The sequence below is a fragment of the Theropithecus gelada genome, chromosome X (assembly GCF_003255815.1).
Source record: "Theropithecus gelada isolate Dixy chromosome X, Tgel_1.0, whole genome shotgun sequence".
Lineage (NCBI taxonomy): Eukaryota > Metazoa > Chordata > Mammalia > Primates > Cercopithecidae > Theropithecus > Theropithecus gelada.
The window spans coordinates 133,809,594-133,832,739 of NC_037689.1; the positions used below are offsets into that span (position 1 = coordinate 133,809,594).

At 38.7% G+C, this 23,146-nt stretch overlaps 1 protein-coding gene across 2 annotated transcripts in view; it reads left to right on the plus strand.

Moving 5' to 3' along the window:
• Window positions 1-23,146, plus strand: part of ADGRG4 (adhesion G protein-coupled receptor G4) — a 111,587-nt gene that overhangs the window by 44,593 nt on the left and 43,848 nt on the right. For both annotated transcript variants that reach the window (XM_025373020.1, XM_025373021.1), the window contains 9 exons: window positions 1,293-1,387; window positions 3,211-3,275; window positions 6,004-6,043; window positions 7,604-7,656; window positions 9,196-9,359; window positions 11,356-11,488; window positions 13,376-13,494; window positions 21,288-21,504; window positions 22,876-23,038. In XM_025373020.1, the coding sequence (XP_025228805.1) occupies window positions 1,293-1,387; window positions 3,211-3,275; window positions 6,004-6,043; window positions 7,604-7,656; window positions 9,196-9,359; window positions 11,356-11,488; window positions 13,376-13,494; window positions 21,288-21,504; window positions 22,876-23,038 (1,049 nt within the window). The remainder of the gene's footprint in view (window positions 1-1,292; window positions 1,388-3,210; window positions 3,276-6,003; window positions 6,044-7,603; window positions 7,657-9,195; window positions 9,360-11,355; window positions 11,489-13,375; window positions 13,495-21,287; window positions 21,505-22,875; window positions 23,039-23,146) is intronic.

Sequence of the window (23,146 nt, forward strand, 5' to 3'; positions counted from 1 at the left end):
CTATGGGTCATGTGTTTTCCGAAGTGGCCCATTCTTGGAAGGCAGAAAAGAATGAAGAAGGGAGCAGGTGTTTTTTATCTCCTTCAGACAATGGGTACAGTGAGTACCTTGTCCAAATACAAAATTCTCTGGCCATCTTTTTTGTCTCTGCTTTATTGGCATGTAATGTAAATGTATCTTTTCACTCAGCATGACAATATCTAAGCCTACTTTCCACCTGTTTCGTTCTTGACGGTCTGACTCTGATTCTGCCAATGTGCACACGGACTAGGAACATCACCCCTTCCCAGTAAGAGGATCATATGGCCTTAGGTCTGAGCATGCTGACTACCCACCGGAAAACACCAGAAAAAACACCAGAAGATATCCTATCTTACCTTTTGGATTCCTTTTATGCAGGTCTCAGCCTTCTCCAATCCCTACCTGCAGCTGGCTAGGAGTGCTTGTCCAAGGCCAGGGAATACTTGGCTTCCATATTGTTCAAATTTTGAATGCTTCTGCAACTTTTTTTTTTTTTTTTTTTTTTTTCCGAGACAGAGTCTCACTCTGTCACGCAGGCTGGAGCGCAGTGGCACCTTCTTGGCTCACTACAAGCGCCATCTCCCGAGCTCACCCCATTCTCCTGCCTCAGCCTCCCGAGTAGCTGGGACTACAGGCACCCACCACCATACCCAGCTAATTTTTTGTATTTTTAGTAGAGATGGGGTTTCACAGTGTTAGCCAGGATGGTCTCGATCTCCTGACCTTATGATCCGCCCTCCTCGGCCTCCCAAAGTGCTGGGATTACAGGCGTGAGCCACCGCCTCCGGCTTGTTCCTGCAACTTTTAACATTCTACAATAGAAATTTGATAGGATACACAAGAGCAAGAGGGAAAAAAGGAGAGAAAAATCTAAAGCAGAAAACAAGGCACAGGAAGAAAAAAAACAACAGTTATTTTCTCAGGGAAAGTGATCTTCTGAGATAATGTTCAGCTTGGCCGTTGAGTGGACTGAAAGTCTGTTGGTCAATGAGAGTGGAGAATTGGTGGGATTTGTGGAGTGTCTGTCAACTAGAAATCAAGGAAGTGTCCAAATAATTAAAGCAAAACTGGGATGGTAACATCCCAGTTCTGCTTTTTGATATGGAGTCAAAGTGTTGGTTCTTGACCTTGGAGTTAAATTAAGCTAAGTTTAGGCAGTAGACATTATTATTTGGTTTACTTTAAAACAGAGAACACTTTTCACCAAATTTACAGAAGTCAAATTTCTTGAACTAAATGAATAAAATTAACCTCCTTATTTTTAATTACAGTTTCCTTCTACAATGTTGAAATGAGCTTCTCTGTCTTTGTTGAAGAGCCAAGGATCCCTATTACCAGTGTTATAAACGAATTTACAGAAAATTGGGTAAAATAATCTTTTGCATATTTATGGTATATATAAATATATGTCAATATATACATGTATATATATGACAGAGTATATTAAAACTAGGCTTTACTTTTTTCTACCAATAATAAATTTCACAGCTAAGAAGTTTGATTTTTTTTTTTTTTTTGCTGCAAATCTGTCTATTCTGTAAGCAACATCATGAGAATATATGCAATCTCTCTTTCATAGTACCAATGCTAAAAGCTTTTATGGAATGTTATTATTTTCATTTGTTGAGATCTGTACATTTCCCTTTAGTGACACAAATTCTGAGTCTTTGCCAAATTTTCCTATTTGGGGAAAGTGGGAGAGCAGTGATAACAAAATGTATACTTAAATACAATGGTATTTAAGTATTATTGTTTTCTGAATTTTATTTTTTTCTCTTTCGAACACAGTGAATGTTTTACTTATCCTTAATTTTTTCTTGATATGACTAATACATACTCTCTGTAACAAAATCAGACATTGACATCGAAAACCCAGAAAGTAAATGTCCTCTCTAATACTGCTCTGTGCATTAACTCCTCTTAACAGTTTAAGGTACATTCTTTCAGATTTTTTTTTCTGTGCATATTATAATGTTGATGCATGTGTGTTCTTTTACAAAATAAATGTAATTGTACTAGTTATGCTATTTTTCAACTTGCTCCCCCTCCTCTGCACGTAACCATGTATCTTTGCACATATTCATGCTGGTAAATATAAATCGTATACTTTAACAGATGCATAGGATTTCACTACGTGGTTGTATTACAGGTTTTTTTTTTTTTTTTTTTTTAATCCATTGGTGACATTTACGTTGTTTCTATCTTTTTCTCTATTTAGAAACAATGCTGGGCTGGGCACTGTGGCTCATGCCTGTAATCCTAGCACTTTGAGAGGCTGAGGCAAAAGGATTGCGTGAGCCAAGGAGTTCGAGACTAGCCTGGGCAACATGGCGAGATCTTGTTTTCTTTTTTTAAAAAAAAAAAAAGTTTAAGAAAAAAACAATGCCGAAAACAATTCCCTAGAAATAAATTTTGGGGCACTTTAGTATTTTTATAGGATAAATTCCTAGAATTGGAATCAGTAGATGAAAAGATGTGAACCTTTCACATTTAAATAGCTGTTACTAAAAGACCCCCCAGATAGGTGACATCAACTTGCACCATCTCCCAACAGCAAAAAATCATATCTGTTTCCATTCTTTCCCTGTCAGCACTTATTTTCAAGTGTCTATGGCATGGTTATAAATCCTTGAAAATGGGTGGGTGCATTAGTCTGCTCAGACTACCATAACAAGATACCACAGACTGGGTGGCTTAAACAACAGACATTTATTTTCTCATAGTTCTGGAATCTGGAAGCCTAAGATTAAGGTGCTGGCAGAGTTGGTTTCTGGTGAAGCCTCTCTCCTTGGTTTGCAGATGGCCATCTTCTCACCTGTGTCCTCACATGGTCTTTCCTCTGTGCACACGCATCCCTGGTCTTTCTTTTTCTTCTTATAAGGACACTGGTCCTATTGGAGTAGGGCTCCACTTTTATGATCTTGTTTAACCTTAATTCCATCCTCAAAGACCTTATCTCTGAATATAACCACATTCAGGTTAGGGCTTCAACATTTGAGTTTTGGAAAGACACAATTCAGCCCATAACAGTAGGTAATATGTAATTTGAAAAACTTAGTGGAGCAAATGGAAATGTTGAGCCAGCTGAAATAATGAGTGCAGCTTAATGATCACATCATCCCAGGTGACTTTGCTGAGTTGAACTAGAGGAGCAGAATAATGAAACTGATTTTTTTTTGTCTTGTACAGTTGAATTCTATATTTCAGAACAGTGAATTTTCTCTTGCTAATCTGGAAACCCAAATTAAAAGCAGGTACGTGAATGACATTTACTGTGGGTCAAAGGGCAATTTGAGGGCATTTTGGGTCTGTTCCTATCTGGAGGGGATGTCCTGTGTTTATGTCTGAGATTTAGGGCTGCCACATTTTTAGTTGCATCTTCCTTCCTGAGTAGGTTCGTTTTGGCATGAGGAAAAAATTTGTATTACTATTGTAAGGTATAAAGCCAATGCAAGAACAAAACAAAAGAAAACCAATAGGGGAAGTCATGCAGTTAGACTGAGTTACCTCTAATGCCCCTTTCATCTCTAAGATTCTATGAATCTGTGACTTATACAAAAATCATACCTTGAAGTGCTATGTATGGACAATGTGCGAGGATTTATAAGGCCTTTTATTTTGGAATGATTCACTTTCAGAAATGAGAAATTCCAAAGTGAACTTGAAATGTCTAAAGCAAGAATGTTGACTAGTCCAACATTTGCTTGGGGCACAAATTTCGAATGGTGATTGCAGTGAAATGGGCAGTATCGTGAAAACTATGGCAAAGGCAATTGCTCACCTGGCAAGTATTTCCTGTATTCTTTCCCTGCACACATACTAATCCTCTGTAAAGGGACACCCCACAGAAGTTCTTTGAAAAATAGGCATGGCTCTGTTAAGCCATGGCGACTGATTTTTAAAACATAAAATGTTACTGCCTGTCTTCTGTACACTGGGATTTTGGTTTCTCTTACATATTCAAGTATTAATTATTAATCACATATTAATTCATATAAGTATTAATAGGGTCAAGAAAATTCATATAAATAAATGGAGGTAAATCTATGGTAGGTTATTGTCTTAGTCAGTTTTGAGTTACTATAACAAATGCTATAGACTAGGTGGCTTAAGCCACAGAAATTTATTGCTCACAGTTCCAGAGGCTGGGAAGTCCAGGATCAAGGTGTTGGCAGGTTCAATGTCTGGTGATGGCCCTCTTCTTGCTGTGTCCTCAAGTGACAGAGAGCAGAGAGACAGAAAGCTCTCCTGTCTCTTCTTATAAGGGTACTGTTTCAAAAAAATTCAAACTGTTTTTGTTCCTCTGTTGTCATACCAACACAACAATCAATATAGAAGATTTCTACCACCAAATGTGTGGGGATTTCCCCCCAACACACCAAGCAGCTGACACCACTGGTTGTTCTCTACTTCAATTCTATTCTGGTGCTATCCTCTCAAAAATAGCTTCAGATCTCACAGGTCTCCAAGACTGCCCCTCACCCCAGACACTAGTCAAAAGTCCAGGCCTCCAGAACTTCTCACTAACTGACTTCAACTTGGGATTCCCATGACCCCCTCTTTGAGCTTGATTAATTTGCTAGAGCGGCTCACAGAACTCAGGGAAACACTTATGTGTATTGGTTTATTATAAAGGACACTGCAGAAGACACCAATGAAGAGATGTGTAAGGAGAGGTAAGCGACAAGGGGAATGGAGCTTCTCTGATCTCCCTGGGTGCACCACCCTCCAGGAACCTCCATGTGTTCAGCTATTGGGAGGCTCTCCAAACCCAGTCTTCTCGGGATTTTATGGAAACATCATTATGTCAGCATTCCTTTCCCAAGTCTCATAAGAGGCAAGACTCTTTCTGGAGAGGGTCTTAAGACTCACAATCAGAAAAGTGAAGAAAGATTAGAGTTCTGCCTTGGGGCAGGTGAAAGGAGAGTGGGAGAAGATCAGAGAGATTCTGTTTGCTGAAGCTAGCTTCTGAGGCCTAGCACGCCCGACATTATAACAAGACTGTAACAAGGGCTATGGGAGTTATAAGCCAAGAACTGTGAATGAAAACATGTGCGCGCACGCGCGCGCGCACACACACACACACACACACACACACATATAACACCCCAGGCACCGATCCCATTCATGAGAGTTCCACCTTCATGATCTAATTACCCCTCAAAGGCCCCACCTCCTAATATCATCACACTGGGGATTGGACTTCAACATTGAATTTTGGCAGGACACAAACATTCACAACATTTAACTCACTAAAACAAAACTAGAGATGTCTGGGGGTAAACAACATTCTTTTTAAATACCGTGTCTATTATTTTTCCTTATTACAAAAGTAATATGTGACCACTGCAAAATCTTAGAGCTTTATAGAAATATATATGTGTGTGTGTGTGTATATATATATATATAAAACCTGGATAGTAAAAATCTCTGAATGCTTGCCTTCCCCTACTCCTCCAAGAACTCCTGTTAACAGCTTATTTTATTGATTTCTCTAGATTTGTTTTCACACATTTACTAAGAGAATAAGATCCTCCTCTACATACTGTTGGACAACTTTCTTTTCATGCCTTATAATACATCACGTATGCCTTTTCAGGCCAATATATGCAGATATAGCTCATTTGTTTTAATAATTGTAGAGGATTCTTTTATATGGTGTGCCATGATGTTTTCCTCCAATTATCTAATGATGGAAACTTGAGTCATTTCCACTTGTATGTCTATTTTTATGCATTTTTGCTGGTACCATTATGGAATAGATTCCTGGATTCAAGGTTAATAAGTCAAAGGCTTGCCACCGTTGTGGTATGCATGTAGTAAGCAAGCCCATTGGAAGTGTTTCTCTGGAGCTTCAGCATTATTTGAATTCCAGGCTGGGAGAAGTCTATTGTTCTAGTGTTGCCTTTCTCCTGATCTCGTGCCCTGCATACTTGGTACTATATTTCATTTTCCTATAATTTTGTAATGCTTTTGATACAGGGACATTTCAGAGGAAAAGATGGTCATGGATCGAGCTATTGTAAGTAATTTTTCAAAATGAATCTACCTGTGACCTATCCTATGCCTGATTAGATGTAAGTCAATAGCTCTTCCACCCAAGTGTATATTATCAGGCGAGGCTCTGTTGTGACAATTGGGGGTCAAATTATGTTACTTCCTTTGGGATTGGCACAAAAAGCCATCAAGAAAACATCCCCTGCTTTTCTGAACTATCCATGTGGCAGCTTTTTGAGGCACATTTTCTGGTCTATAGGAGTGTGGAATGACTCAGGGATTGTAAATGGTAAGTGAATTTCTTGGTTATAGATGTCTTGCAAGAAAGCCTAGCTCTTCCAAGAGTGACACAATTATTTGCAAAACTTGGATTCACACAATAAATCCACCCTCTATTTGTCCAGATTTGAAGCCAGAGTGTGATAAAACTATCTCCCATCATCCTTGCCCCAATTCTCAGTTCTTTTTCAATTGCCTCAAAGCTTTACAACAGCCCACTGTAAAATGAGTAGCAGACACACAGCTTTCCAGGTATTTAAGTATGAGGTAAATACTTGATGATACACAGTACAGTCAAGTCCACGGTACAGGGGCCAGGTGCAGTGACTCACACCTGTAATCCCAGAGGTTTGGGAGGCTGAGGTGGGAGGATTGCTTGAGGCCAGAAGTTCACGACCAGTCTGAGCAACATGGGGAGACTCCATCTCTACAAAAAATAATTTAAAAATATTAGCTGGGCACGGTGGTGCATTCCTGTAGTCCCAGTTGCTGAAGAGGCTGAGGTGGGGAGAATCATATGAGCCCAGATTTCAAGACTGCACTAAATTATGATTGTGCCACTGCACTCCAGCCTAGGTGATAGAGCAAGGTTCTGTCTCAAAAAAAAAAAAAAAACAAAAAAACCAAAAAACACTATGGTGCATTCCAAATTATCCACTATCATTAAAAGTATTTTCTGTAAATAGCTGAGTCATAAGTTTTGATGTATACACATTAAAGCATGATATAACTAAAAGTCCTGTCAATAATGGGTATAAAATCCTTTTGGTGATAATGTGGTCAAGCTGCCTGGGTTGGAACCCCTGCTTTTTCACTTCCTGACTATGAGACCTTGGGCAACTTAATTAACCTCTCTGTGCCCTGTTTCCTCATCTGTAAGATGAGGGCTGTTGGAAGGATAAAATGAGATAATCTATGTTAAATGTTTAGCACTGGGCTTAGAACATAGAAAATGTTAGATAGTGTTTACAATTGTCAATAGCATGTTAATATCTAGACCCAGAAGGCTTGGATTCTGCTCCTAGTTCTGTGACTTGTCAACTGCGTGATACTAGGCAGACCATTTAACTTCTCTGTGACTCAGATTCCTCATGTAGCAAACAGGGTGACAATTCTTGCATTGTTCACCCTACACGGTTGGTGTGAGGAGTAAATGCATTGATGTTTTTGAGGCTAGTTTGTAGATGGCAATGGGTTACATAAATGTAAAGCATAATTATATAATTGTTGCTAACAATAAGCCCTGTACTCAGTTATGACATTTGTTTAAAGATTTCAGTGACTATGTACTTTTCTTTTGCATTAGTTGGAACAGAGAGAAGGACAAGAAATGGCTACAATTTCCTATGTACCATACAGGTAGGAAGTAGGAACTGAGTTTATTAATAGCTGGTACACTTAGTTCTGATTTTCCTTCCATTTAATTCCGTGTGTGTGGCCAGTTGGCCAGAGTTTTCAGAAGGAGATCAAAGTACCCAGGGATTATTTCACATATGCTGTAATTAGGCCCTTGCCTTCATGAAGTATGTTGTTTCGGTTGGTCATGGCTCAGGCTAGCAGCCAGCCTGCTGCCCCTTTGTAGTGAAGAGAAAATGGGGTGGTCATAATCTGGGATGGGGGAGTGAAGTGTTTGTTGTGGTCAAAAAGGTCCACGAAATACTTGGCAGGGAAATTGGAAACAACAACAACAACATGGAAAGTAGCTTCGGTTCTGTTCAGACTCTTGGTCCAGCTCCTCCCGGAATGCTGGCTATTGTTGATCTGTTTGATGCACATCAGGAAGAACATATAGACAGAAAAGGCCCATGAAGAGGTCTTTAGAATGGAGTAGAGGGTCTGTTACAAGCAGGAGGAGAGGTTTAAAATGAAGACTCCTCTTTGGACTGGAAAGATGAAAGCTGAGAAGAGCTAGACTCCAAAGGAAGGAGGTAGGATGAGCAGGGACCTCACCAAATATAATTCAGGGGAGGGGCGGACATCACTCAGATTAGACATGGAGATAAGTTTTGAGTAAGTACAGGTATGCCTAACTTGCAACAGCTGGCAGGAGACTTAGCAAATATGTTCTTCAAAAAGCCATATCTACAAATGGAAATGGAAAAAAGATATAGGTAAGTTTTTGTATCTGAAATGTGCTTCCTAATGGAATATTAGAGGCATTCAGAATATTTGAGGATCTTGCTGTAGAGGATAGAGGATGAAGTCAAGGATGGCCCTATCCTTTCGTCAGTGATCTTTTAGTGGACATAAATACTGAGTGAGTCTTTGTGACCATGGGAAACGTTATTTCTCTGAGGCTGAGTTCCATCATCTGTATTATGGGAATAATAATAGCATTACCTCATACGGTTGTTGTGAGAAAAAAGCGAATCAGAACATGTGGAGGAAGGGCTTCACAAATGTTAGCTACTATCATTATCATTATCATCATTATTACTTATTATAGAAATGAGCCTTCTTCAGAACACTTCTTTATAGACTAATTGAGCATCATATGCCTATTTGCCTGATTTCAGTAATGATGGGTAAATTGGAGACCAGAAGAATAAAAGGTTCTCTCTGAAATAATAAATCCTGAAAACTCCATCTTCTCTATTAATTATTACAAACTCTTAGAGAAATCTCAAGGCTAGCAATTTCAACACAATGTGTATGTTACTGACCATTCTTTTGAAAATAGGTTTTGCATTGTCTGTTTTGGATAAGAGAAAATTTATCAGAATATTTCAGTATGCTGTCTTCCATCACTTCTTAAAATTGGCCACGTAATAGCTGTAAAATGTTTGACATTTATGAACTACCAATTAAATCAGCTGTACAAAAATTTCAGCATTGCAGTCCAAGTTGCACTCCCTTGACATAACTGCAACAATCTTTCTTTTTTATTCTGCTTTGTAGCTGTGTTTGTCAGGTCATCATAAAAGCCAGCTCTTCCTTAGCATCCTCGGAATTGATGAGCAAAATCAAAAGTAAAATACATGGCAACTTCACGCATGGAAACTTCACACAAGATCAATTGACGTTATTAGTAAACTCTGAGCATGTTGCAGTGAAAAAACTAGGTAATTTTTTTGGGGGGGTGGATATTGCAGTATGAACTTACTTCCTTTATTATAAAACTCATAATGCATACCTGGTTAAGAATTCTGAGTTCGAAAAGGAGAGAAGTCACCTTTATGCTTTTTCCATATTCTTGGTACCCACTTGATCTGATGACCTTTCTACCTTTAAGAACCTATGGAAGAACAGACTGCTGGAGGAGTTACCAGAGACTGCTGGTCGGCTCTGGATATTAGCAATGGTCAGTCCGTCAATGGAATGGGAGGATTTTCCCTCTTGCATAAATACCCAGAGACCTGAAGAGCTTCCTCATTAACACACAGTAGATGCCCAATAGATAATTGCTAATTTATTGATTGACTCAGCCATCTTATTCATCTTGGCAAGTGATCTGGGAACTGTCCCAGATTTCTCTCATGGACATTCTCTGATTAGCAAAGCTTTATTGGTAAAAGTGCGAGGTTACCAGGCCACTCCACCTCCTTCCCAGTTCAGCTTTATTCCTTTTCCCCAATAGACTGCTGTAGAAATCATTGAGCTCACACAGCTCTAATGCCAGATAACACACACAGGCATTAGAACGCAAAATCCTTGGCAACATACTGATTAAGCATCAGAGGGCAGCCTGTGACAGTGCAGGGGTGTCAGTGAAATGGAGGGCAGAAACATGTTGAAGCCACAGGCAGAGCCCACCATGTAAATGACACTAATGAATGTGTCGTAAGAGTGAGAGGAAGGCACCTTTCACTCTCACTCAGGGTGGAGACTGGGATAGCTGAGCAAAGCTGGCTGGGCCACTTCTCACACCATTCTCTCAACACCTGAGGGAAATATTTCCAGAATCAGGGCCATGAAACCCAGTGAGTGCTCAGTAAAAACCGGGAACTTATCATATAGACTTAGCCCAGGTCACATCTCCCTTCATGTGACAGCAAAACCTTGCCTTAACAGCCCTCTGTGGAAGTTTACCCTGTCCCTCAGCACCAACAACGAAAACAGAGCCCTAGACTGTGTGCAGTGGCTTACACCTATAATCCCAGAACTTTGGGAGGGTGAGGCAGGAGGATCACTTAAAGTCAAGAGTTTGAGACCAGCCTGGGCAACAAAGCAAGACTCTGTCTCTACAAAAAATAAATAAAAAAAAAAATAGCGGGACATGGTGATGCATGCCTGTAGTGCCAGCTATTCAAGAGGCTGAAGCAGGAGGATAACTTGAGACCAGGAGGTTGAGGCTGCAGCGAGCCATGATCACGCCATTGCGCTCCAGACTGGGTGACAGAGTAAGACCTCAAATAACAAACAAACAAAACAGAGCTCCCCTGTCTATATTGATCATGTCAGATACACTGAGTTTACTAAAACAAAATCCATCTCACAGTCCGTTAAGAAGGGGGCCATCCCAGAGAGAGAAGTTGGCCTACAGTCTCCTATCTTTGGACATAAAACTGATAACAGTGGGTACCTCAGAAGCTGGGCAATTGGTAGGTGGGAACTTTTGACTCTACACTCCACCGTGTGGCTTGAATTTTTTCAATGCATGTGTATTGTTTTAAAAACAAGACAAAACAATGTCAGGTGAGGTGGCTAATGCTTATAATCCCAGATCTTTGGGTGGCTGAGGCGGGAGGATTGCTTGAGGCCAGGAATTTGAGACCGGCCTCTATAACATAGCAATACACTGTCTCTACAAAAAATTTTAGAAAAACGTATCTCATAAACTGGTTGTTTTAATGAAAAGGACTAAATATGTCGTTATACTGGGTGGTTTGTTATTTAAAAAAAACCACTCCATATAATGATATTTTCAGTAAGGCCTGGTCCAAATGGCTAGATAGAAAAAGTTTTCTTTTTTATTTGCTGATCTTTACGTGCAGCGTAATAGTGACGTTCATAATAACATATAATATTATATTATTATACAGTAATAATAATAATGGATGTTCGTAATACTTTTAAGTGCCTCTTGCCCTTTAAAGTGTGCATACATTTTCTCTGTAGAGCCTGGAAATTGCAAAGCCGATGAAACAGCCTCCAAATACAAAGGGACTTATAAGTGGCTATTAACCAACCCTACGGAGACAGCCCAAACTAGATGCATAAAAAATGAGGATGGAAACGCCACAAGAGTCTGGTATGTACAGGCCAAGTTCTAATTGCTGATCCAGATATACAAAGATCTGCTTAATTGGGGACATGTTTCTATGTCATTTTTCTGAGCATGCACCCTTCCTCCACCTCTAGTGCCGGTCTTTCTTTCTATTACCTTTTGGACCTGTTTAAACATATGCGTGCAACATAATAAGAAAAATTTTCAAGGAGACAAAAGATAAAAGTTATCCATCATCCCAGAAGAAAATTCAAGAAGACAAAAGAGAAAAACGTCACCCATAACCCTACTGCCTGAACATAGCTGTTTTTAAGTTGACATATTTTTTTCATCTAGCCTTTCTCTGTATGCCTTTAAGTTTTATGTAGCAGTAATCACTGTCCTTGTATCAATAATGTAATTTACCATTTCATTCAATGGTTTATCAAACATTTTCCATGTTTTACATTTATGATCTTAATGTTCATTTCGAAAAACGACCTTGGAAACTGGTCTATAGTTGATGGGCTAGAGTAATTTACTAAATCACTCTTCTATTGTTGACTTTATCATTTTCCTTTTTAAAATCATCAACCCTCTTTTCTTACTCTCTGCTGTTCATGCTTTATGCCATTAACTTAAGTGGGCAAAACCGGAGGGGCAGCAGGTTTTGACAGAGGCTTAAAAGCACTCTTTTAGAAAGCAACATTACGGGCTTTCCGTTTCCTCCCTGTGTCTAATCAGTCAGCAAGTCCTGCAGCTTTGACAGTCATAGTCAGAGCCTACATCGAGCCTTTCCTTTCCAACCCCACTGCCAGTACCCTGGTGCAAGCCGTTATCGCCCACTATTAGAGCTGTCTCCTTGCCATCTAGCTTAACGGTACGCCTTACCCACCTCCGCCAACTATATTCTACACTGCTGCCAGCATAATTTTCCTGAAGTATGGCTGCTGTCATGCCACCGTCCTGCTCCAGCTCCACATTGCCTCAAGAATTAAGTCGAAACCTCTAAATATAGTCCTTCAGACCGTGGGCTTCCTCTCCTGATGTCTCACTCAGCATTCTCCCTCCCTTTACCATACGCTCCAATCAAAATGACCCTTTGCTGTTCTGGGCTCAATGGGCGCTTCCCGGGTCTCTTTCTCTGCTTGTGCTGTCTGCTCTTGGGGTTGGGGGAAGAGATTTTTCTCTACCTCTGTCCTTTCAGCGCACAGCTCAGCTCAAATGCTGAAAGTAACGTCTCTTTCCTTGGTGGTTTGATAGATTCAGTTTTGTTTATACAGCTTTTCATCTTATATTTGCCCTAAGTTTCAAGTAGTTACATTTAGAGTTTTAAACCCCCTATTTACAAGTTCCTTGAGGGAGCGATGAAGCCCTGCCCTGTTTGCCTGTGCTACCTATTACCTTCCTAGAATGGAGTGGTGCCCAATAAATGTGTTAGCTGACTTGAAATGAACTGCTTTGAATTGGGTGAGACACAGGGGAGGGTGGATGATGAGGGCCAGTGAGCTATCGAGGGCTCTATATTAATTGTTTTAAGTTAATATGCTGGATAGAGACCACGTTCCAACAGGAATTTCCCCTTAAAAGAGGGGTAAGAAGGGACAGTGAGAGTAAAGAGTTATGTCTAGAGGGCCGGAATCTCTGTCTTGACACTTGGTCAGCAGGACATTCCCACACCCCATTCCCAGCTCCCTCGCCTGTTTATCCACTCCCCTTTCCCCTTCCCACATGTTGACCCTAGATTCACTTGCTCCCTAAGAGCAAAATTTCTTCATTTCACAAAGAAGTACTGGGCTCCCACCTTTGCTATCTATGTCAGGGGGCTGGGGGCAGGTGAGGAGAAGGCATGCTAGGGATACTCCCACTATTTGCTTTAAGATTATCCTTGCCTCATCCTCTGATGAGAAAGCTCTTTCCTCTTTTTTTCAGTTCAATCAGCATCAACACGGGCAAATCTCAGTGGGAAAAGCCAAAGTTTAAACAATGCAAATTGCTTCAGGAACTTCCTGACAAGATTGTGGATCTTGCTAATATTACCATAAGTGACGGTAAGATTGTTTTGTACATATAAGACAAATTATGGAACTTCGATTACTTTGCCTACTTGACCTCAAACCAGAGAGAGTATAGGCAAATCCCACTTAGGAAAATCTACCTTACGACAATCCAATTTCAGAACAAAGGTAATTAATGTTGGTGGAGGTGGTGGTGGGGCATGAGATGTTAGGACTATCAGTGTTTCAGTGATTTTTGTTTGGTTTTGCTATATACATATTTTTTTCTTTTCTTTCTTTCATTTTTTTTTTTTTTTTTTTTTTAGACAGAGTTTCACTGTTGTCACCCAGGCTGGCGTGCAATGGTGCGATCTCAGCTCACTGCAACCTCTGCCTCCTGGGTTAATGCAATTCTCCTGCCTCAGCCTCCCGAGTAGCTGGGATTACAGGCGCCTGCCACCACACCTGGATGTTTTCTTGTATTTTTAGCAGAGGTGGGTTTCACCATGTTGGCCAGGCTGGTCTCAAACTCCTAACCTCAAGTGATCCACTTGCCTCAGTCTCCCAAAGTACTGGGATTACAGGTGTTAACCACTGCAGCCGGCCTTATTTTACTTTTTTGGCTAATTGTTGTTTTTATTTTATTTTAATTTTTAAAAAGTTTTAATAAGTAATACTTCACCAACTTCAATATTCAAAAAACAAAAAGGGTATATGTAAAACATCTCCATCCCACTGCAGACCTTAGCCATTCAGTTACTATCCACAGAGATATTTTGTGGATCCATTTTATAGATCCATAATGAAATGTGTATATATATATACACACACACATATATATATACACACACACACACATACTCCCCCTCACTTTTTGTACACAAAGTGGAACATGCTATACACACTATTCTTCACGTTGCTTTTTTCTGTTAACAATATATTGCAGAGATTATTATATCAGCATATAAAGAGTTTTCTCATTATTTTTTCCCCCTCTGCACTGTATTATATATACCACAGTAAATGTGCCACAATTTATTTAACCTGTTTCCTATGGATGAGTATTTAGGTTGTCAGTAACATTTTTCTATGAAAACATGACTGTACAACTATTTTTGTGTTTTTTTCATTGTAGGGAAAATAGTATAACATACTTTAAAAAATACTCACATTTTTGATAGTGTATAAGATGTTTTAGAGTTAGCATTGTCTAAGCAGCTGATATAGAAGGTTGCATTTCTTTCAAAAATACATTTGTAGACCATGTTAGCTTTTATTTTCGTTTGTGACGCTGTTAGCATAATTCATATTATTACGTAAAAGAGATTCAAAATAAAGAGTATCTCTTTAAAAAAAAAACCACCGCTTTGATGAATATTACACATATGTCACAATTTTGAGAAGGTAGGGGTATACCTAAAGGATAAGTCCTTGAATGTGGAATTGCTGGGTCAATCACACTTTTGATGGTGTCAAAATGCTCTCTGTAATAGTTATAGCAATTTAGATTCCTACTTGCAAGGTATGAAAAGTGCCTTTTTTCACAACTCCTTCATCAACACAGCATGTTTGTTATCAGACTTCTGGATCTTTTTGCGATATGATAAGCAGAAATTGATATCTCAATGTAGTTTACAAACTTTTTAATGGAGATATTCGCATATCATAAAATTCACTTATTTAATGTGTACAATTTAGTGGGTTTTTAAAAGCATATTCACTAGATTGTGCAACCATCATCACTGATTCCAAAATATTTCATCACCCCAAAAAGAAACCCTGTACCCATTAGCAGTCTCTCCATTTCTCCCCCATCCCAGCTCCTGGCAGCCACGAATCTACTTTTTTATCTATGAATTTTGCCAGTTTGGGGCATTTCATGTTTCTGAGGTTCATCCAATGTTGTAGCGTGTATCATTGCTTCATTCCTTTTTATGAATGCATTATATTCCATTATATAGATATACCACATTTTGCTTATTAACTCATCAGCTGACGGACATTTCTTTTCCACCTTTTGGCTATTATTAAAAATCTGGCTATACACATTTATGTACAGATTTTATGTAGACATATGTTTTCAATTTTCTTGGGTATACATCGACGAGTAGAATTGCTAGGTCATATGGTAACCCTATGATTAGTTTTTGAGGAACTTCAAAACTGTTTTCCATAGCAGTTGTGCCATTCTACATCCCTGCCGACTCTGTATGAAGGTTCCAATTTCTTCACATCCTTGTAAACACTTATTACTATTGTCTGTCTTTTAGATTATGACTGATAGTAATGCCCCCCAACGCACCTTTATTCTTGGTGTTAGTAATTTGTGTCTTCACTTTTTTATATCCTGGTCAGTCTAGCTAAAAGTTTTTAAATTTTATTAATTTTTATAGACTTTATTTTTTAGAGGAGTTTTAGATTCCCAGCAAAACTGAGTGGAAAGTACAGAGCTCCAGCATATGCCCTCCCCCAACCACATGCACAGACTCCCCCACCATCAACATCCCCCACTAGAGTGGTACGTTTGTTACAATTGAATGTACACTGACACATGGTTATCACCAATAGTTCATAGTTTTACATTAGCGTTTACGTTTGCTGTGGTACATTGTGTGGGTTTGGACAAATGTATAATGACACGAATCCACCATTACAATATCATATGGGATATTTTCACTGCTGTAAAAGTCCTCTATAGTCCACTTATTCATCCCTCCTTCTTCTCAACCCCTGGCAATCACTGATCTTTTTACTATCTCTCTGTTTTTGCTTTTTCCAAAAGGCCATATAGTTAGAATCTTACAATATGCAGCCTTTTCCGATTGGCTTCTTTCACTTAGTTATGTGCATTTAAATTTCTTCCATGTGTCTTTTCTTGGCGTGGCAGCTCATTTCTTTTTGGCACTGAATAATATTCCATTGTCTGGATGTACCACAGTTTATTTACTCATTCACCTACTGAAGGACATCTTGGTTTCTTCCAAGTTCTGTTAACTATGAATACAGCTACTAGTAACATCTGTGTGCAGGTTTTTATATAGATGTTAAGTGTTCAACTCATTTGATTAAAGAACAAAGGGTGTGGTTGTTGGATTGTGTGATAAGAGTATGTTTAGTTTTGTAAGAAGCTGCCAAATTGCCTTCCAAAGTGGCTGTACCATTTTGCATTCTCATCAGCAATGAGAGTTCCCGTTGTTTCACATTCTTTCCAGCATTTAGTGTTGTCAGTGTTTTAGATTTTGGCTATTCTCATAGGTGTGTAGTGGTATCTCATTGTTGTTTTAATTGGCAATTCCTTAACGACATATGGTGTTGAATAGCTTTTCATATGCATATTTGCCATATTTATGTCTCTTATGGTGAAATGTACTCTATAGGTTGAATGTTTGTGTGCCCCAAAAATTCATATGTTGAAATTCTAACCCCAATGTGATGGTATTTGGAGATAAGGCCTTTGGGAGGGGATTAGGTCATGAGGGTGGAGCCTTCATGAATGAGATTAGTGCCCTTATAAAAGAGGCCCCAGAGAGCTTCTTTGACCCTTTCACCATGTGAGGTTACAGCGAAAAAATGACGGTCTATGAGCCAGGAAATGAGCTCTCACGAGACATTGAATCTGTTCTTCATAGACAACTTGCCAGACATGGTTCTACTGCATAAAATGGGTCCCTCCCATAGTGAAATGTCAGAAATTGAGGCACAGGCATTCCAGTGCCTCTCAGAAGGACCAGGGAATTGGCCTTGAAGCAGTGAACTTCTCAGACTTGTTTTCCTTGCAGAGGATGCAAGTTTGAGATCCTTGCTGAGGACTATGTAGAAGAATTAGGAAAGCAAGCACAGCTCTGATTATTTCTAGATCAGAAACCAAGAGTCAGGGCAATAGGAAATGTTATAGCTTGAAGTGAGTGGGAGGAAAGTTAGAGGGTTTATGTTTCACGCTGACCTCCCTCCTTCTGAGTGACACATTTTCTTTAGAAATGCTAATAGAATTTTCTCTTGTGGAAAAAAAAGTTAATAAACAGTCATAACAACAACAAAAACACTGCACTGGGTTGGGATTTTTAGAAAATTGACTGTGAGAAGTCATTTTATATATATAAAAAAACTACCGCGGAGTAAAGGAACAGTTGGATGATGACTGTAATGTATATAACTGAAAAGTAAACTATCAAATTTATTATCTTTGGAAGAATCCTTCTATTCTACTTGTAAATTAGGGGCTTAATGAACAATGAATACAATATAAAGGAAAGAAAAACGTATTCATGCTGAAACAATTTATTTTCTTTTGCTTTCAATCTTGCTGACAAGCATTAGATATCTTGGTTGAAGAAAAACTCTTCAGCTCTCTCACTTAAATGCTCCTTTTTCTTAACTCTTTAATATCACAGAATTAGAAAAGGTACCTTTATTTCAAAGTTCTTTGGATTCTCTTCTGTGCTCAATGTTTGTTACCTCCATGATATTAAAGATGCATCAGGCTCTAGTGAAGTTGACTGGAACTTTTCACAAAACTATTTTCTGTCTGTGTCCATTCCACCATCACGGTAGGATAGTGAGTGCTTAAGAGAAAACAGTGGGATTTCCAGGAGGTCAGGTAGAAAGACTGCAAAGCACAGCTGTCCCAACCCCCAACACAGTGGAGAAAAGGGCCAAAGGCACAGATGTTGTAAAAAGTGATATTGAAGAGCTCAACTTTGGAGTCAGCACTGGATTAGAATATTTCAATGTTTTAACTTCTTCATCTATATAAAGGGGATAATGTGAGTACTTTCGTGACTAATACAAAGGTTATTGTGATGAATAGATTAGAAAATGCATGTATAATGCCTTGCTGTTGTATCCTATCTCCAAAATGCCCACCAACTCATTCCCTCTTTGTCAATTGGGAGTTGAATCAGGGCTGGCTTGTGACTGCTTAGCCCAGGAGAATTTGGGAGAAGCGGCTTTGCCAATGATGGGACTAATTTTTAAGGGGACTGGAAGTTTCTGCATCCTTTCTCTTGGTACACTCTCATTTGAGATGCTTCCTCAGAGCCAGACACCATGCTGTAAGAAGCCCAAACAGTGACGTGCTGAAAAATATTTAACAACCAAGTCTACCCAAAGAAGGTGCTGATTTGTAGCTTTTGCCAGTTTTCATGATATAATACCCTCTCCTCCATGGCTGAATACAACCTACAATGCAATGTATAGTGACTGAACTATAAAGTTGGTAAGAGATGGATGCGCAGATACAGTAGATATGTAAATAATCACAAGAGCTTAGATTAGTAAAATGTAGCAAAATAATTAGAAAGTGAAGATGTTTCAGCATCATTTTAAATATAATTTATGCAATTGTAAGTTTATATAATTTAATTTTTAATAATGGCCATGTTTAACAACTAGTTCACAGAATTCCTGAAAATTTAACAATTGGTTCTCACCAGCTGGTACAAGTTAGCTCCAGTACATCACAAGCCGGATCCACACACTACTGAGCCCACACCACTGGGGGAGGCCATGTGTAGGGAGTACGGCCAACAGCCCCAACTGAACAGTCAGCATCAATTGCCTGCCATGTGAGTGAGCCCTGTTGGACATCCAGCCCAGATTAGCCTTCTGATGTATTCAGCCTCAGCTGCTATCTGACTTCAACTGTATGAGACACTCCAAGTGAGAACACTCAACTGAGCCTAGTTAACACACAGAATCATGAAGGATAATAATACATTATTGCTTTAAGCCATTAAGTTTTAGGGTGATTTGTTATGCAGCAATAGATAACCTGGAACACTGGCTCACAGAAATTGCTCAGTAAATAGCAGATATTATTATTCTGAATGTTGCAATTACTGGCAGATTAACTGTAACAGTATTTCAAGGAATGAGGATCAATTTATTTTGCAACAAATAAAGGAGTCCCTTTATTACTTTTGCTTGAGGACCAGGAATTTTTACACGATGAGTGTAATTTAGCTTGAATTTTCCTTAAAAACTATACAACTCCAGAGAAAAGGTCTATAATTACTTTCCACAGTATAGCTAGTCTCCCATTGGCCTGCTGTTTACGTTCATTCTGCCACAGCAGGGACTATGTGAAAGTGAAATTGCACCACTGAAGCCCAAAGAATCATGACTAGGCAGCTCTTGCTATTCCATTTTCAACAAAGTCTGAGCAATTTAATAAGAGCAGTAGAAAGACCCGTGAATGAGCTCACTATCTTTTTCTGTCATGCCTAGTCTTAATATTTTCTCAGCTTTTTTAACTTACCAGAAGATAGATGTTAACTGGGACAAAATATTAATTCAGAAACAATTACAACCTTGTTTAATCTCCTTTCTGCCTCCCATCTCCTCAGGGAGAACTCTGTCTTTGCTAGTTCAGTTCCCATGTGAGGCATTGTTGGACAAATTGGGGTAATGGTTGGGGAGGAATTGAGAGGATCTCAGTTATGATTGCTGAATTTACATTGATGAGAACAGAAAGTTGTTTGCAGAAAAAAAAGAGAATAAAGAAAGAAAATAAAGAAGAAAAGGAGAAAGCAAAAAGTAGCCTGTGTAGGCTTTTGAAGGTGTTAAGTTGTGGGGAACTTGGGATAGGAGAGAGATTTGAGGAGACACTGATAACTATGGAGGTCATTGAAAGAGAGAGAGGAAGAGAAATACAGACAGAAAGAGAGAGGATGAATTTTATGCTGAATTATTTTGTTTTCTGAAACAGAATTGACTATTTGTAATATAACCTGGGTTAAGTGTGTTATGAGTGTTGGCTCTCTCGGGAATTTTTCTTAACAAATTGTATTTTTTATTATTTTCCTTTATATTTTGGTTACTGGACTTGAATGTGAGTGCTTTAAGCTAGGAAGACACCACAAGAAAGCTCAGCTTTATTTGTGTTATATTTAACTAAAATCGAATTTGTGCTGTATTCGTTTAACAAAGCTCTTCACTTTAAAAGTGAGTCATAATTCAAACAAAACAATTATTTAGAAGAAGCGTTTATGAGACAAGAACTTTCGGGCACTGACAGGATATTTGATGATTTTGAATATTATTGCTAATTTTAAAATTTAATTTGTTATTGTCGTTGTGACATGTAAAAATCATTTATTTTAGAGATACATACTAAAGTGTGGATAAAATGATATCATATCCAGGACTCGCTTTGAAACAATATGGGGTTGGGGAAAAGATGAGTGGAAGTGTAGAGAAAATGAGATTAGCCATTCATTGACACTTGTTGAAGTTGAGTTATTCATGAGGAACATGGAGATTCATTACACAATTCTTTCTACTTTTGTGTATGCTTGCAAATTTCCATAATAAAAAGTGAAGAAAAAAGTGGGCGAGTTCATATCTATTGTTCTTACTCTCTGGAAAATCTAAATTAACTGCTTTTTATTATGACATAGTCCATATTTGCTTTTTTTTTTTCCTGTGGTTTGATGGTTCTTGACAGGAAAATGTAACCATCACCCTTAGTTATGAAAACATAGACTGAGTGTTTGCTGATATTTGAGTATAAGGTGGGATCTACTTAACACAATCCAATACTCAAAAGTCTCAATTTAATGAGAATCAAATGTCAAGATAATTCTTCAGGGACAAAACGATTTCCCTGGTGCGTATGAAAAATGATTTAATGAATGAAAACTTTTTAATGAATAAAAACGTGACTTATGTTCTACTTTCTGGGACTACACCTATTGTAGAAACAAAGGGCCGATATTTTCCTTCCGTAAACATGTTACCTTGGCAGGTATTCTCATCTCACCCTCTTTACTCTTTAAAGGGAAGGAAGCACACCAGAATGGCAGAAGACTAAGTCATGAAGCTTTTATGTCTCAACTTTCTTTCCCCAGAGAATGCTCAGGATGTTGCAGAGCATATTTTAAATTTGATAAATGAATCCCCAGTCCTGGATAAAGAAGAGACAAAGATTATTGTTTCTAAAATATCAGATATTTCACAATGTGATGAGATAAGTATGAACCTAACCCATATTGTATTACAAATAATCAACGTTGTTTTGGAAAAGCAAAACAATTCAGCCTCTGATCTGCATGAAGTAAGCAATGAGTAAGTACTAATACTTTGGTGAAAGACATTATTTTTAAAAAATTTAAAATACAGTCGGCCCTCCGTATCTGTGCGTTCTGCATTTGTGAATTCAAACCACCACAGATTGAAAATATCCTTAAAAAAATCTTGTGTCGATACTGAATAAGTATGAATTTTTTCTCGTCATCATTCCCTAAACAATACAGCATAACAACTATTTACATAGCATTTACATTATATTAGGCATTATAAGTAATCTAGAGATAATTTAAAATATACAATGATGTGCATAGGCTATACGAAAATACGACCCTTTTTTTATATCAGGGACTTGAGCATCTGTGGATTTTTGTATCCATGGGAGTCCCGGAACAGATCCCTCAAGGATACGAACGAACGACTGTATATATTATCAATTTATTGGCATACAGTCATCATAGATTTTAAAAGTCAGGTAGTTACACATTGAAAGCTCAGTAGCTCAGTTAGTACAATGCAATGGGGTCACTTTACTCGAACGTTCGTTCTGAAAGGATGTATTCGAATTCTAATTGAATCTTAGTGACAACAAGTTTTCAAGTAAACAGTTACCCCAAACCAAACCCCCAGTCCATTCCCCCAACTTTTGTGCTCCCTCAGTGTTCTTAATGTCTATAAAATGTATCCAACCAGTGCTAAAGTGGAAAACTTGAGAATAGTACTAGTTACCTCCCTCTAACTCACACCCAATTAATAACCAACTCTTGTATTTGTCACTGTACATCTATTTTTAAAATCCCTTAAATATTCCGGTGGAATTCATTTACTTCTCTCCATCTCCGCCACCACCACCCTATTCCTAGTCCCATTTCTCTCACCAGACTGTCTATAATAACCTCCTAAATGGTCTCTCTGCCTCCATTCTTGACCCTCTATGGGTCATCTTCTACATAGCACCCAGAGTAATCTTTTAATGTATGTATCAGATCATGTCCTTACTTTGCTTTTAAAACCACTAGGTGGCTTTCCATTACACGTAGAATAAAATCCAAACTTCTTATAAAGTCCCACGAGGCCCTGCAGGGTCTGGCTTACATGTAACAATTTCATTAATTTTCACAACAATCTTTTGAGATGATTGTAATATTAATTCTAACTTTGCAGGTGAGGAAAATGAAGCTAAGTGAGATTATTTTATCTGTCCACACAGTTAGAAATTAGAGGAACTAAGATTTAGATGTCAACTTGTCTGATTCCAAAGCCAATGCTCTTATTTAATAATTCCTAAATGATATAAAGATAGCGATTAAAACTCAAAGAAAAGTCTTGCAATGAGGAAATCTTGCAAGGAGGATGGGTTTTTTACTTTTAAAGGGTAGGATGCTCTTCTCCATCTGTGGTTTCTTGCAGAATTCTGAGGATAATTGAGCGTACTGGTCACAAGATGGAGTTTTCTGGGCAGATAGCAAATCTGACGGTGGCCGGGCTGGCTTTGGCTGTGCTGCGGGTGGACCACACGTTTGATGGCATGGCCTTCAGCATTCACTCCTATGAAGAAGGCACAGACCCTGAGGTGAGTGCAGCTCAGGGAACTGAGAGCCAATCAGCCAAGCACTGTTTCAAGTCTTCATTCATTTACTCCTTGGGAGAGAGAGAGGGCACTCTGTTAAGGTTTTATCTT